Source organism: Girardinichthys multiradiatus, chromosome 17, assembly GCF_021462225.1.
Source record: "Girardinichthys multiradiatus isolate DD_20200921_A chromosome 17, DD_fGirMul_XY1, whole genome shotgun sequence".
Classification (NCBI taxonomy): Eukaryota; Metazoa; Chordata; class Actinopteri; order Cyprinodontiformes; family Goodeidae; genus Girardinichthys; species Girardinichthys multiradiatus.
The window spans coordinates 19,640,536-19,658,182 of record NC_061809.1 but is presented as its reverse complement, the minus strand read 5'-3'; the positions used below and the strand labels follow the sequence as shown (position 1 = coordinate 19,658,182).

The following is a 17,647-nucleotide window of genomic DNA, read 5'->3' as shown; positions in this document are numbered from 1 at the left end:
AACTCGTTGATTCAGATGATTAGGTTCATAGCTCGTTTAGAGACCCTTTTAATAATATGCTAATTTTGTGAGATAGGAATTTTGGGTTTTCATGAGCTGTATGCCAAAATCATCTGTATTAAGACAATAAAAGACCTGAAATATTTCAGTTAGTGTGCAATGAATCTAAAATATATGAATGTTAAATTTTCATCATGACATTATGGAAAATAATGAACCTTATCACAATATGCTAATATTTTGAGAAGGACCTGTATGCTGTTTTGTTCCATGGCAATCAGTGGGTTTTAAACACAAGGCACCCATATTTGGGTTGGTGAGAAACTTTGCTCTTTTCCCACTTAGAAATCCAGTTTTTAGCAAACGTTCTGTTAAGTTTTGTGATTTCAAACGTGGAAAATTTACTTTAGGAGTAAATGTATTCCTTTATGAAAATTTATGACAAAACATAGTGAGAAGATTGAAATTAATACTTTTAAATTTTGATTGACAAGGGTATTGCCAGGAAAACTTGCTATTTACAGAGGTGGTATATGTCCATTTTCCCCATGTGCAGTGATAGTTTCCACCACGCTCTTTTCCAGATAGGTAAAAAAAAATTCAATTTATTTTAAACTTTCCAGAGCACCCAATGCAATATATATTTATAAATTGATATCAGCATAAGTAAAGCTAAATACTAATATGTTACTTAAGTTACTTTAGCATATCACATAAAATCAAATAATACAAAATAAGGTTTCAGGTTATAATGGTACAAAATGTTTAAAGTATTATACATTCTTTTGTAAGTACTGTATATACACCATAGACTGAAGTTGATCACAAATGAAGATTTTACTTTAACCTCTTAATGCCATCCATCGAGCGTAAAATAACCGTCATTAATAACTATTTGGCAGGAAACACTTAGCAAATTTATGAAGGCAATACAGCATCACTGTGATCATATATATGAAAGCTTTATACAAGACCTTTTCAAAAATAAATCTACATCTATTTGATATTAAACAAGGAAATTAATTTGAGGGAACTGAATTGTTTATCAATACAAATAAATATTATTTATTTTTATATAATTAAAAAAATGATAAATCTGCATGTGTCAGCATAGTGCCATGACAAAAGTATTTGTTCCTAACATTTTGTCTTTTGTTTTTGCATTCCTGTTATACTGGAGTGTTTCAGATCAAACATTTTAATATCAGAAAAGAGAACCCGAGCAAATACATAAACATTTTCTAAATAATAATTTAATTTATTTGGAAAAAGAAATGTTCTCCAAACCAACCTGGTCTATGTGAAAAAGTAATTGCCTCTTAAACCTAATAACTGTATGTGCCACAATGGGCAGCAGCAAATGAAGCAAATGCAAAAGCTGGCAGTGAGTGTTTTACGTCCCTGTAAGAATTTAGGCCAACTCTTATTTACCGAATGAATTAATTCATACAATCAGATTTAAGCCCTGATTGCATTTTGAGATCTTTTAGTCTATTTTATGTTGTTAAACTGCTTTTCATTAAGTGCTTTCTTCATTGGAAGGGTCTAGCAGTAATTAGACCTGGGTGTGGCTCATGACATTGAACAACAAATGTGAATAATCACAGTTCGTTTGTGCTTTAACAAGGGAGGCAATTATTTCGTCACATAGAACCAGGTTGTTTTGAATCATTTTTTTTGCTGCTTTATAAATGAAGCCACAATTTTAAAGTTGCTTTTCACATTTAAATCAGGTTAATTTTGTCTGACATAAAAGCATGAGTGACACTAAACATTAGAACAATAAAGTTAACAGTCAAAGAAGAAAATACTTTTTAACAGCTCTGTAAATGGATCTATGTATTCACGAGTCTGTACCCGGTTATTCAGACTAACAGCAGAGACTAATGACTCGGAGCATGTCATCCACTGGCAGCCTAATAACGCACTTACAGACACTAGAGATCAGTGTCTCCACCGTAATTACGCCCCACTACACAACATTCGAAAAAGCCCTATTCCACTACTTACGCTGCTGTTCTCATCCTCTTCAGACAAGTTAATGAGCACAAAAGCTCTTAAACAGGCAATTTAAAGTTTAATACATGCAATGAGTGAGGAGGGTACTTGAATGAGCATTTTTCTCATTTATTTTGTCCAGTGTAAAGCCTAAATTGGGTAACAGAAAACAGCAAAGCTAAAATTATTCACATTGGGAGAGGGGCATCTGTTTATGATCCCCTTTGTCGCTAAGCAACCAGAGTGTCATAGTTACCAACTGCATCTATGGTCCATGCACACTGTAGACCAAAATCTCCCAGAGACCAGAGACATGTCATTCATTAACTGTCCCACAGGCCATCTTTCTTCTGGGCAGTTATGACTCAACCTAAACCTGCCTCTCAATCGTGGTGGCAGCAGCCCACTCCCAATTAAGCAAATTTGGTTTCCTCTTGATGGAGAATCAATCCAAGAGAGATTTAAACCAAAGCAAGTCAAGGTTGGAAAAAAACTGTTGCTTATCTGTTTCCATAAAGGGATACCAATTGCAGTTTAGTCTCTGGTGGGCAGCCACATTTTTAAAAATCTGCCGCCAAACTGCTAATGCAAACCCAGAACTGAAATAACTCGGCAATCAATATTAAAATTTCATCAATATTTTAAATTGCTCTGTGGTCCTATGCCATATTAGCTCTCCTTTTTCTTTGACATGGTTAACGAGAAACTGTCAAAAATTTCAAATAACAATAATGGTTCTGTCATTTCTATCTTATTTCTTTTAATCACAGGGTTCCAAAACATTTTCATGTCAAAATTGCATACTTTTCCAGACTACATTTTTTAATTCTAAGCCCTTGTTTGTCAATTTCTTACATAGAAATACAAGTTTTCACTTTGAATATACCACATTATTATTAATATACCACACGAGTTTCATACAAAAGCTAGGCTTCCAAAACAGTAATGGCAAAAACCACTTAATGTAAGGAGATAGATGATAGATAGACATAAAAACAAAAGATGGATGATACACAAATTGGATAGATGAACCAGCAGATGGACAAATGGATAAATGGATGCAAGAATGGACATGTAGACTTTGGGTCTATTCCAAAATGGAGGAAACCCCCCTAAAGTCTTACATTTTAGGCAGCTGAAGGGAAACGGCATAATTGAGGTTAGTAGAGATCAGGAAATATTTTTTTTTTTTCCTTAAGATTTCATTTTGTTGGCTGTAGGCATCGTCTCAAATCCTGAACTATATTATTTCAAATATAACTGGCCACAATAATTTATTAGTATGGTGTAGGGCCTCCTTTTGCGGCCAATACAGCATCAGTTTGTCTTGGGAATGACATATACAAGTCCTGCACAGTGGTCAGAGGGATTGTAAGCCATTTTTCTTGCAGGATAGTGGCCAGGTCACTACGTGATACTGGTGGAGGAAAACGTTTCCTGACTCGCTCCTCCAAAACACCCCAAAGTAGCTCAATAATATTTAGATCTGGTGACTGTGCAGGCCATGGGAGATGTTCAACTTCACTTTCATCTTCATCAAACCAATCTTTCACCAGTCTTGCTGTGTGTATTGGTGCATTGTCATCCTGATACACAGCACCGCCTTCAGGATACAATGTTTGAACCATTGGATGCACATGGTCCTCAAGAATGGTTCAGTAGTCTGGTCATTTAAACTTTCTCTGTCAGCTGACCATGTCAATAAGGCCTAAACATGTTATATAACATCTACGCTGCATAAATGTAGGCCAGCTAATTCTAGATTTTTACAAATCAGATCAAAAAAAATGATCAGAGCCTGTATTCACAAAGATTTTTAAAAAGCTATTTTGGCCAAAAATTCTTGACAAGGAGACCTAGCTTAAGAATGAGGAGGTGTGGTTGACCCCATTGCTAGGTGTGATGCTTTCTTCTAAGAGCTGTGATTGGTTGTTGCAAAAAACAAAATAAAACACCCAAAAAAACAAATGCGCTCCTAGTGATTAATGGAGAGAAATTAACCGACGATAGAATTTTGACTGGATTCAGAAGTATAAATCATGATGATAAAACTCAATGTAATGTAATAATCAACTTAATGTATTGTCACACTGCAACAAAATGTTTGAATGTAGCTTATTTACATGCTCATTATATTCATCATTATATTAATTTGCTTATTATTATGTTTACTTGCCATACTGGTCATTTTCATACTGCATCTATTTCATATTAATTAATTTCATATTAACATTGAAATTCAGCCTTTTACTGTGATTGCCTTCTTGTGTAGTTAGATTTAGTTTGGTAAAATTACCAAATCAAAATGGAGAAAAAAAAGTGGAGAAAACCGAATTGGATAGAGGAGCAGAGCCTGCTGGGATCACGATGCGAACAAACAGGCATTCCTGAGCAGATCAATGCATCGTTGCCTCTCCTTTCCCGCACCAGCCTGAAATGCGAGCAGCGCTGGTACCTGCTGCAGTCAGAAGCTACAGCGAAGATTGCAGTACATCAGCCAACTTCTCCACACACTGGGAGCATTGTAGATGACCATTCAGGCTTAGGCTACTGACATCATGTACATTACAGCAAACAGATGTTCACCTCATTTACATCTTCCTTCTATGTATATGGTGCTTAGATTGTCTAGGTTGTTGTCTAGAGTTTGTGTGTGTATATATCTTGCAGTCTGCAATTATGTAAATAATTCTGCCTGATATGGTTTGTAATTATGTTCACTTTTTATTCATGGTAATTTATTATTGTTTTGAATATTTTTTTATCCTTCCCAATATTACCTAACTAGAGGTGCACCTTTAATCTGTCCTCCCGCTGAAACCATTTAATTTCCCCCTAGGATGATAAGGTTAATCTTATCACTATGTTAATAATTGTATGACTGTTATAGAAGTTTATTTACTCAACTACTAAGGAGGTGGATCACTGCGTGATTGAGCTGGTAGCGTCTTATTAATTCACTGTTGTTCATTGTACGGAGAATATCTCTCCGTTTTCTCTGCCTTTCTGCCATCTTCTTTATTTAAGATACTCCTAGGCTCACCTAAAGTCCTCCTGACTACTCTTAAAATTTCCACACATTAGGAGCTCTCTTAAGGCCTAAGATGCTTTGCAAATAACTTTTCTTGCCGAGGGAAAATTCTAAGAAAACTCTTAGAAGTCGAGAAATTCTAAAATTTTTCTTAGAATGACATCACTAGACACTACTTTTAGTCTTAGGATTCTTTGTGAATATGGGCCCTGGTTTTTACCATGTATTTAAATCCAACTCCAAATGTGAAAATTCATTGATTTAGTGAACAAAAATGAACCCAAAATCAAAAGGCCATTCAAACTAAGCACACAACTTGAGTCAACAGTTTGTTGAATCACCTTTAGCAGCACTAACTTTCAGTAGTGGTTTTCTGTTTGGTTTTATGAGTCTCAAATTGTTCTTGAGGACTTGTGAACCACTCTTCAGCCCATAGCTAATTTGGTTCATTGACGTTTGCAGACATTTGGTTTTGCAAGGCTCTCCTAACATCCTGTCACAACATTCATCAGGCTGAGTGCTGTACTTTGCTTGAGTCTTTGTGATAGTTTGCTAAACCAGTGAATCTTTAAGACCAGTAAACTCACAAATCCCCAATTTAAATAGGTGGTTAGAGTTGCTTATGATTATTTAATAAATGCATTTAATCAGCAGCAAGTGTTACTTTCCTCTTAACTTTGATGTAAAGAGCAAGGGTATAGTTAACAGTTTTTACAAATAATGACAAGGAAATCTATGCTGTGCTTTTAAGCACAAAATATTAAATGGGAGGGTAGGGAGGGAGACAATTTAACCTGAATAGGTCTGAAAATATAAATATTTCTCCAAACTCTTCTGTTTCCATACTTATTCAGCCAAGGTAAAGTACATAAATCATAATCATCATAATCTCCGTAAATCTACATAAATGATAATCATAATAATCTATGTTTAAACCGTGTTACCAACACTACAAACTCTCTTTTGTGCATCCATCTGCCTGGAGAAAAATCATGGCTTGTCTAGATCTCTTTAAGCAGGTGCTTTTGTTAATAACCATCCCCAAGGTGGACACAAAACACAAAATGTTCCTCAAAGACGCAGAAACTCTTTCTCAAGTGCCAATATATCAGTCATAGCTATCTATCTATATATCTCTATATATCTATATCTATATACACACATATATAAACATGTACACACACACACATGTGTAGGTACAAATAGGTACGAGCCTCCCATTGGATACTTACTGCATGGGCGATTATGTTTTAGCTGGCAACAAGTTATTTAACCCCAACTGGTGCAATGATTTGCTTCTCATTTCTTAAACAAACATGTCGAAAGACACATCCCGTGGTTGTGGAAAAGATGTCAGTCTGTTACAGAACGGTCAAATCATTGGCATGCATCAAGCAGAAAAAAACATCTAAGGAGATTGCAGAAACTACCAAAATTGAGTTAAGAACTGTCCAATGCATTATTACAAACTGGAAGGATAGTGGGGACCCATCGTCTTCGAGGAAGAAATGTGGCCGGAATAAAATGCTGAATAATTGTGACCGGCGATCACAAACGCTTGGTGAAATCAAATCGAAGACAAACTCAAACGAACTCTGGGCTATGTTTAATAGTGAAAGTAAGAGCATTTCCATACGCAGAATGCAAAGGGAACTCAAAGGATTGAGACTGAACAGCTGTAGCCTTAAGAAAACCACTAATCAGTGATGCTAACTGGAATAAAGGCTACAATTTGCTAGGGAGCATGAAGATTGGACTCTTGAGCAATGGAAGAAGGTCATATGGTCTGATGAGTCCATATTTACCCTGTTCCAATGATGGGCGCATCAGGGTACAAAAAGAGGCAGGTGAAGTGAACCACCCATCATGCCTAGTGCCTACTGTACAAGCCTGTGGGGGCATTATACACACATACATAAATATATAAACGTGAAATATAACACCTTCTACATTATCAGTGTGTCTTAAGCAGAGACTGTAGTCAATTGTGCTTTTATAGGCATCCAGAAGAACCTCAGATTTAATATAAAGAACAGACAGGGTATTAGTCCAGATCATCAAAACTGGCTCAAACTACAATTTAGCATTGTCACAACACCATGCAAGTTCTAGAGAATGAACATGTATTGGGATGATCTAAGCCCAAAATTAAGTAACAATACTCCTTTGAAATAAAAAACTCCTGAATTTTCATAATGTACAACCAAATTTAGAGATCTCTGAGTCACAGTGGAAAGAATGATGACCTATTCCACACAGGGACATTACCACTGGATCCATCAAAGGCCATTGGTTAAGAAGAACCATTCAATAATTGATGAGAACAGAGCCAGATGAGTTAGAGGTGAAGCCAGGTTAAAAAAAGGAGGCTGAGTAATTGTAATAAAAAGGGCGTCTGTTCGTCAGGTCTGTGTGATGCGAGTTCATACACTATTAATCACACCTACATCGAGCTGTGAGAGATTTATGTAATGGCAGACCATCGAAAAGGAAGAAAGTCTGGGTCATGGAGACAAATTGGAAACTAGGAATGTGATGAAGCAAGAGAATGTTCTAAATATTTGCTTTTTGACTAATGCAGTGTAATCACATTTTTTTTTTCATGTATAACCTGGTTATTTACAGTTACCTGCATGACATAAGATGTTTTAGTATTAATTCAGAAAATAATATCAATATCAACAATACTGAAAAAATGAAGAACAAACTTCAGTTCCCATGACACACAATTAGTTAAGCCCCTAATTATTCAAATGTAATTTCTTTCTACCAAGAAGGTTGTTTCTGATAAGAAATGAAACATGCCTCTCTCAAAAGATAAAACAATACAAAAATAAGTATCAATTTAAAATAATAATTCTGTTTTTTTATTTATACTTTATTTAAAAAAATTATGCCAAAATTATTTATAGCTTTCTCAATAATCAGTGGAACAAAACGATTTATGGCATTACAGCAATCTAAGCCTTCTTAAAATAACCATGTCTTCACAAGTTTCCAATGGTATTTATCCAGTTGGGCTACATTCTCAGGCAAAAGGAAGAAATATTATGATTTTGGAAAATCAAACAAAAGAATTGGTTGATAATAAAATTACTGTTTTGTTTCCTAACATTTCATAGGAAGTCAATATTTCAACTAATTCTTAATTCTGCCATCTTAATTGAGTAGAAAGGTGCTAATTTGTAAATGTTTGAGGTCACTGCAAAGATTGCACCTTGAAGGACTTGGAGATTTCAGTTTGTACAAGAACAAGATAAAAATCAGAACCACTTTGAGAATGATATAAACAAAATTGAAATGGCCACAGTTGCCCACATTTGAAAGACTGAATCTTAGTGCAGTCAAACCTAGTGATTAAACTGAGGTGACAGAATGGGCAGTTTGACTAACAAATCCAAGTAGACCCCTGATTGAGTTAATGACAGCTGCCATCATTCTGGAATTGTGCTTACTGACAATTGTCAGCTTACAAAAGCCCAGGGAACACACAAGCAGATGCTTACTTTTTAAAGCTTAGCCTGGGGGCGAGAGAGCTGGCCTACTGTAAAGAAAATGCCACCAGCGAGTCGGTGTCTTCTCTGCTTATTTTTAATCATAATGTAGCCTGCAATGCACAGCTGCAGGTGATGGAAAGAGTCATGATTGAACTGGGCTAGGAGGATGCCATAGTGTCATAAGATGTAAAAGGCTTAGTTATAGAGACAGATTAACAACATAAATAGGATTGAAACTGCTGTCAAACTCTTACATTTGTGTTTTTTGGAAGTCCCAATAAGCTCAACAAATTAGAATCTAAGCAGTTCATTCCTGTGAAATGTTATATTTTTTTTTTTTAAGTTGCATGCTTAAAAACACCAGCAACATTTTGGCTAACGTGTATAGAAATCATAAGCAAAAAGTATTTTAACAGACCTGGTATTACACAGATCCTTATTAACTGTTCTTATTCAGACGTGTTCTTGTGTATAGTGTAAAAACTTTGTCAAACCAAGATTTGAATTTAAAACTGTTTTGTTAAAAGTGAAATGTCACAGAAAAAATGTAAAAGTCATTTTAAAATGAATCTTTATGCCATTTAGTAAAAGACTGCAACTAAATATGGCATCTATTCAAGATCATTATAAAAAATGGTGTTGCAACATGGTTAAATGCAGGACCCAGGAAAACAAAATAACTTTTATACTTTGTTCACTAAACGTAGAGGACGTTACAATATATAGACTGCTTTTCTATTAAAGTTTTGTCTTAAATTCTACACATTTACTACTAAATGACTTAACAACTTTTCGATACTTCAAACTTATAAATTTCCCATTTTAAACTTTAAACCAGAACACAAACAGTTGGGTTCATTCACGTCCACAGGTTAAATCAGCAACCACAGTTTTAACAGCATACTTGCTGAAAGTCATATTTTTTCCTGCACCTACCCCATTTACAAATACTGTGCGTAGGATGATACGTGCTTGATAGCCAGACATGCAGTGCTATTCATTAAATTAAGACACATTCACCAGTCTAGCTGCTAATTTATAAGGTCATGCAACTTTTGTTAGTGCTGCAGCAAGTTTACATACATTAATTATCAATCAATCATTCTTAAAAGCATTACTCGACAAAGCAAAAAATTATTTATACAAGTAAAATTCTAATTTGTTTTCCACACTCCCTGCGTTACCCATATGTTAATCTTGCCAGTGTTTAATGTAACTGCTTGTTGTATCTGATCAAACTACTGGGCTCACATAACTTGTATTTTAAAATATGACAAAAAAAAAAAAAAAATGACTAAAGAGGAAAACAAAAGCACAACTTCAGGCCATCCGAGTAAAGGGGGCTGAATAAAAATGGCTGCTGCAGTTGTCAGATTTTTTATTTAAAAAATTTGAAAAGCATGTATCTTTTTCCATCCACTACAATTAAGGAGCACCTTGTGTTAATTTATCACAAATAAATTCCCAATAAAAATCATCCAAGTGACAATACACAGGCATTCATAGCCTAAGTGTGCAAGGTTAACAATACTTTCTAAAATGTGGATTTTAATTGGGGAAGTACTTTCTTCATAATTAGTCATACCTCTAACCTGCAGAATCAAAAGGAATTGCATTCACAACCAACCCTCTCCAACACACCTTCCCTCTCCTGCTCTATTTAGCTCCAGCTATCCTTGACTGGGGAACCAATGAGACTTCGCCCTGCTTCTGCTCCAGGAACAAATGGCTTCAACTATCTTCATGGAGGAAAGAAAAAAGTCCATTTCAGGAAGCCATTGCAGGCTTTAGTTTGCTAAAAGGATCTTTCACAAATGTTTGCTTCATTTTCAACAATGCAATCCCTGGAGAACATTCTCTTAGTAGCTAGACAACTCTAACTATTAATGGAATTGAGAAACAAAAGTGACCAAAATGAAATAACCTGGAAGTTACTATTCATGAACAAGAGTTGACTGGGTTCCTTCTTCAGAAGTTACAAAGAAAAACCCACAAAGGACAAGGAAAGTTACCTCTTTTTTCTTCATCAGTTTAGGAATATAGTCTCAAATGATTCTGATAAACAAAACGTGCTGGGCATTGTAAAGCATTAACACTAAGCACATGAATTAGAATGAGACGTAAACATTCTGGACTTCAGATTAATGTGCCTTGATCTGATTTATTTTAAAGAATTAGGATTTATCTTTCTAGATTTTTTTATTGAGTGGTATTAGTGCTGTTTAGACAGAATCTTGTATGTTAACTACAACTTATAAAACAGGACTAGATATCCCACTTTTCCAAAGATCCATTTTTGTTTGGGCCAGGTATGTTCAAAAACCAACAGTACAGAACACCTGGTCTGGCATACTGTTCTTCAGATGCACAATCTTATAACTCATTTTCTTGTTCTAGCCATAGTACCCACCTTGTTACAAGATTATTTTGACCACATGATGACAACCATTTTAGAGAATCACATATACAGTACAGACCAAAAGTTTGGACACACCTTCTCATTCGTAGAGTTTTCTTTATTTTCATGACTGAATATTGTAGATTCACACTGAAGGCATCAAAACTATGAATTAACACATGTGGAATTATATACTGAACAAACAACTGAAAATATGTCTTATATTCTAGGTTCTTCAAAGTACCCACCTTTTGCTTTGATTAGTGCTCTGCACACTCTTGGCATTGTGTTGATGAGCTTCAAGAGGTAGTCACCTGAAATGGTTTTCCAACAGTCTTGAAGGAGTTCCCAGAGATGCTTAGCACTTGTTGGCCATTTTGCCTTCACTCTGCAGTCCAGCTCACCCCAAACCATCTCGATGGGGTTCAGGTCTGGTGACTGTGGAGACCAGGTCATCTGGCGCAGCAACCCATTGCTCTCCTTCTTGGTCAAATAGCCCTTACACAGTCTGGAGGTGTGTTGGGGGTCATTGTCCTGTTGAAAAATAGATGATGGTCCAACTAAACCCAAACCAGATGGAATAGCATGCCGCTGCAAGATGCTGTGGTAGCCATGCTGGTTCAGTATGCCTTCAATTTTGAATAAATCCCCAACAGTGTCACCAGCAAAGCACCCCCACACCATCACACCTCCTCCTCCATGCTTCACGGTGCGAACCAGGCATGTAGAGTCCATCCGTTCACCTCTTCTGCACCGCACAAAGACACGGTGGTTGGAACCAAAGATCTCAAACTTGGACTCATCAGACCAAAGCACAGATTTCCACTGGTCTAATGTCCATTCCTTGTGTTCTTTAGCCCAAACAAGTCTCTTCTGCTTGTTGCCTGTCCTTAGCAGTGGTTTCCTAGCAGCCATTTTACCATGAAGGCCTGATTCACACAGTCTTCTCTTAACAGTTGTTCTAGAGATGTGTCTGCTGCTAGAACTCTGTGTGGCATTGACCTGTTCTCTAATCTGAGCTGCTGTTAACCTGCAATTTCTGAGGCTGGTGACTCAGATGAACTTATCGTCCGCAGCAGAGGTAACTCTTGGTCTTCCTTTCCTGGGGCGGTCCTCATGCGAGCCAGCTTCTTTGTAGCACTTGATGGTTTTTGCGACTGCACTTGGGGACACTTTCAAAGTTTTCCCAATTGTTCGGACTGACTGACCTTCATTTCTGAAAGTAATGATGGCCACTCGTTTTTCTTTACTCAGCTGCTTTTTTCTTGCCATAATACAAATTCTAACAGTCTATTCAGCAGGACTATCAGCTGTGTACTGCATCCACCTCCTGCACAACACAACTGATGGGCTCAACCCCATTTATAAGGCTTGAAATCCCACTTGTTAAACCTGACAGGGCACACCTGTGAAGTGAAAACCATTTCAGGTGACTACCTCTTGAAGCTCATCAACAGAATGCCAAGAGTGCGGAGCAGCAATCAAAGCAAAAGGTGGCTACTTTGAAGAACCTAGAATATAAGACATATTTTCAGTTGTTTCACACTTTTTTGTTTAGTATATAATTCCACGTGTGTTAATTCATAGTTTTGATGCCTTCAGTGTGAAGCTACAATATTCATAGTCATGAAAATAAAGAAAAGTATTTGAATGAGAAGGTGTGTCCAAACTTTTGGTCTGTACTGTACACCCTAAAAACTGCAACACACAGGTCATTAATTCATTGTTTATTAAGTTTAGTAGCACTGATTTTGATCATTGTTATTTATTACCTATTTATTTAATAAAGAACAATTTATGACATGTAATGTCTACTAATAACTTCTGATTATTATGGTGAACATGTTAATGGTGTCTGTATGAGGCCTTTCCCCAACCTATGTAAACTCCAATGTAGAAATTTACAGTTTCTAGACAAATGCAATAAATACTGATCTCACAAAAATGTCATATGAATACTCCTTTTGCAAAATACAATCTAGAATACTGTACAAAATATCAACTTTGTTTTGTTTTACCTGAGTTAGTAAGAGTATTGGTTTTTGTGTTTCAAAAAGCCCTTTGTGAACAACCTTTTGAGCTGTGTACTAAAAGACCAACATCTTGAATGACTGTCGTCAATAGGCCTCTTATCTTTTGTGTGCCGTCTGGAGAGACAGAGGGTACACAAGGGACTATTTTGTACCCATTTTGCTTACATATCAGGTAACAACATTTCTTTCAGGGAGAAAGCTGTGTTCAGTTCATGTTGAGCCCTGATCCCTTCTACTTTAAACAAAGAGGGAGAGGAGCTCAAGCTCCAAAAAGAGAGAAATCAGCATTATGAAAGAAATAAATGCCAGTGCTGGTTATTTTCCCTTGATACTAATAAATGACCAAATTTCAACAGGAGAAAAGCATTGTGATCTCTCTTCTTTATAACAGCTGAAATACACAGCAGATGAATCAAATAAAATCTAATTACCAATCCTGTAGTTCAACACCCCAGTTTTACAGCCCTGAGATCACAGCATGATGTTCCTCTCCCAAGGTGCAACACAACACCGGCAACTAAATTGTCCCTCCTCCCTAGGCAGTTCTTGGGATCCTTAGCAGGATTGATTTGGCATTTGATGAGACTGTGACTATGGCAACAGGCTGTTAGACTTTAATTGGATATTTCTGGCACTCTGAGTCAAATTGATCAAGACTGGGAGTGTCCCAAGATCCAAATTTAGTTGTCCTGATATGGGGGAATGATGGCCTAGTGGTTAAAAAGCAGGGCATTTGCCTCCTGGACACAAGACATTGATTCAAATCCCACAGCCTGCCCACTCTGTGTCCCTGAGCAAGACCCCTGAATGCTGCACAGTGGCAGCTCCCCAAGGGATGGGTTAAATGCAGAGGATAATTTCTCAATTTTGAGATCAAATAAAGTCTAAATTATTAATATTATATGGTTAACCTCATGAGCAGTGAAAGGTTGTGCATCAATTTAGCCTCCTGCCATTTGTTATTGTACTTGCACTGAACTAAAAGTCACAGTGATGATTCTGGTATGCTGATGCTTTGCTGTGTCTTCGTTCAGGGAATTCGTTTTATGTAAAAACTACTTTCTGAGCTTGATGGCAGCAGCAGACAAAATGGTATCTTAAATTTGATTACAGGTATATTATATACTGTATAAAATTGTTTGAATGAATGAATGAATGAATGAATGAATAACATGTTAGATTATGGAAAGATTGACAGCGTAGCTGCCTGTAAATTAATCTCAGTGGTAGAGGAGTGGGAGTCAAAACACGATGAATAAAAAACAATTTAAAAAAAATCTGAAAACATTATCTGCATTCACTTTGCAAATCACATTTGTGATGGCATCTTTAGGGTAGACATTAACATAAAGTTCACCAGTTTAACACAAAAACGGTTCTTTGAGTAATTCGAGAAACTGGATTACTAAAATTCACCCGAGGGAAATTATCTGCATCTATTCTTTGTTAAATTCTGTTTAACTATTTAACACACTGTCTTCCGGCTGGATGGTTATTTGTGTTGTACAACGCTCTCATTCCCACAACGACAGCCTACGCTGCAGATACGTGGATGCCAACTGTGGTTATTAGCTATAGAGGGAAACCGCAAGGGGCAAAAAGAGGTGCCAAGAACATGACAGAAATTGGGGGATTGCTTGAAATTTCACTGAAAAGAAAACAGAGCACTGGATGTAAAAAAGAAAGAAAGTCTTATTTTAATGATGAAAGAATTCCTTAAAACACATATCTGCATAAGGATACCACTTGTGTTTGCTACAAATGTTCATGCGTACATTAAAGAGATGCGATGATATTGCATTTTAAGCAGTAAAATGTGAAATTTTTGATTACTTGCATTTTGTCTTTCATTTATTTCTGTACCTCATAAAATAAGCTTAAGTACTTAAAAGAGAAAACTACAGAATGTGCAAATTTCTTTGTCAGATTACTGGATTATTCATCAGAATAACCAATAGAATACTTGATTACTAATTGTTAGCTGCAGCCTTAACACAAACCTTTCATTCATATGAAGAAGAAAAAAAAGTCAGATTTGTAGATGGTGATAAAAAGTGTAAGTAGCAGAATTTCCTGACTAGTTTATCATTGCAGATTCTATTTTCTCTTACTTTCATTTTGCATTTGCCATTGTTTTGGTCTCACGTGAGAACTTATTACAACTATTAGAGCCAATGAAGAATATGCAAAGTTTTTGACATTTTGCTGACCACCACAAAATATTTTTTTCAAAAGATATTCTAAAAATGTGACTAAATTAAAATGTTTTTCTATGATTTATACAAGCACAAAAAATCGTTATCTGCTGATGGGTGAAACAAAAAAAATTGAGTTTATTTGAAATAATGATTGCTCTCTAAAGGGGTTTAGCAATTTTTTGTTTTGTGTTCAGGAAAATATAGTCCAAGCCAACATGTGGGATTGATTGGATATAAGAAAAAAAAATGAGACTCCAGATGGAACAATAATAAACATTCAATGAAATTTGACAAAATCTCAGTGATAACATTTGTGACAAGATGAAGCAGCAAAAATCATTACATATAGATAGCCTTTTTTGCATAGCAAACAAGAGTGGCAACTTAAAAGTAATTTATCTGAAAGATTTCTGATAATGTTGGATCAGTACATGGCTTGAAGCAGTGGCTACGTTCCACTGTCTCTTCTGAATTGAAGTGGAGAAAAACAGATTTTGTTTGCCTTTTTACCTCGATTTCTGCCACCATACTAGGAGAGATACTTGATAGCACAAACAATGGAGAGATTACACCCTACATGGGTTACAAAGACTTGAGTGAGCACGGTTCTTAAAAGGCTTCCTCAAAGTTACAGCATTGCAAAAGCTGGAGGAGATCTCACCTTTAGGGCTTCGGAGCGCTTGGCCAGCAGTTTCTCTATGTTTCCTGCAGCCGTTGCCACCAGTTTCCGGGCATTGTTGGATTCCACGCTGAAGTGGGTTTTGTGTTTATCATATATCTAAAACAATCACAAGAGTGACAGGCCTGGATCAGAGATGAGATGAAATTTGTACAAAAACAGAAAGAATAAAAAAACTATTTTCTTCCAGCTGGAGGTAAAATAAGGATCCTTATAGTAGTTTTGACATTTTCAATCATGTATTCTTCCAAATCTACAATTTTCAAAGCTGTACAAATTCAAGGGCACTATTCTGATTAGGTGGTATTTTTCTTTTAAACTGACCACACTCACCAAAATACAGTAAAACTACCCCTATGTTGATAAAATTATATTGTTAGGTCACATAACCAAACTATTTCCTACAATTCTGAATATGTTCTTGCCAAAGGAACAAGATGTAAATATGCCAAACATCCAATTATTTAGTAGCCGGAAGGCATTCTACTGTCCTGCATTCAAATCACAGAACTGAGGCACATTCATGCATTTGTCTCCATGCTTCTTGCATCCAGCTGATTTAGTCATACCACGAACATAATCATGTTCACTACTGATTTTTGTGACGCTTCAAAGTTGACTGATTTCAGCCTCCGAGCAGTCCGAGAGCATTTAGTTTTAGCCATCACTTGAAAACCTTTGTTTCTGATCCTATTTGTGTGCATTTTGTGCAAGCTGAATGAAATGTCGTACTACATAATAAGGAGCTACTATTCATAGTCTGTTGATGCGATTTACAGAAATGTTCTGTTTTTTAGCAAGTATGCTGACACCACTCTGTGGTGTACAAAAGTTTTCATACCCCTCTGAAAATTTTTTGCCTTACACATTTAGAATTTGAAAATTTTGCCCATTCCCCTTTGGAAAATAGCTTAAGCTCAGACTTTCTACAGATTCTCAATGGGGTTTAGGTCTGTATTTTGAATGTGTCATTCTAATATACAGGTCCTTCTCAAAACATTTGCATATTGTGATAAAGTTCATTATTTTCCATAATGTAATGATGAAAATTTAACATTCATATATTTTAGATTCATTGTACACTAACTGAAATATTTCAGGTCTTTTATTGTCTTAATACGGATGATTTTGGCATACAGCTCATGAAAACCCAAAATTCCTATCTCACAAAATTAGCATATCATTAAAAGGGTCTCTAAACGAGCTATGAACCTAATCATCTGAATCAACGAGTTAACTCTAAACACCTGCAAAAGATTCCTGAGGCCTTTAAAACTCCCAGCCTGGTTCATCACTCAAAACCCCAATCATGGGTAAGACTGCTGACCTGACTGCTGTCCAGAAGGCCACTATTGACACCCTCAAGCAAGAGGGTAAGACACAGAAATAAATTTCTGAACGAATAGGCTGTTCCCAGAGTGCTGTATCAAGGCACCTCAGTGGGAAGTCTGTGGGAAGGAAAAAGTGTGGCAGAAAATGCTGCACAACGAGAAGAGGTGACCGGACCCTGAGGAAGATTGTGGAGAAGGGCCGATTCCAGACCTTGGGGGACCTGCGGAAGCAGTGGACTGAGCCTGGAGTAGAAACATCCAGAGCCACCTGCACAGGCGTGTGCAGGAAATGGGCTACAGGTGCCGCATTCCCCAGGTCAAGCCACTTTTGAACCAGAAACAGCGGCAGAAGCGCCTGACCTGGGCTACAGAGAAGCAGCACTGGACTGTTGCTCAGTGGTCCAAAGTACTTTTTTCGGATGAAAGCAAATTCTGCATGTCATTCGGAAATCAAGGTGCCAGAGTCTGGAGGAAGACTGGGG

At 36.6% G+C, this 17,647-nt stretch overlaps 1 protein-coding gene across 4 annotated transcripts in view; it reads right to left on the bottom strand.

The window, feature by feature from the left end:
• Positions 1–17,647, bottom strand: part of LOC124882862 (voltage-dependent calcium channel subunit alpha-2/delta-1-like) — a 158,068-nt gene that overhangs the window by 103,655 nt on the left and 36,766 nt on the right. For 2 of the 4 annotated variants that reach the window (XM_047389466.1, XM_047389467.1), the window contains exons 3-4: positions 15,817–15,933; positions 15,666–15,728 (exon numbers count right to left, since the gene is read on the bottom strand). In XM_047389466.1, coding sequence (XP_047245422.1) covers positions 15,666–15,728; positions 15,817–15,933 — 180 coding nt within the window. The remainder of the gene's footprint in view (positions 1–15,665; positions 15,729–15,816; positions 15,934–17,647) is intronic. The other 2 variants (XM_047389468.1, XM_047389469.1) reach the window with 1 other exon arrangement.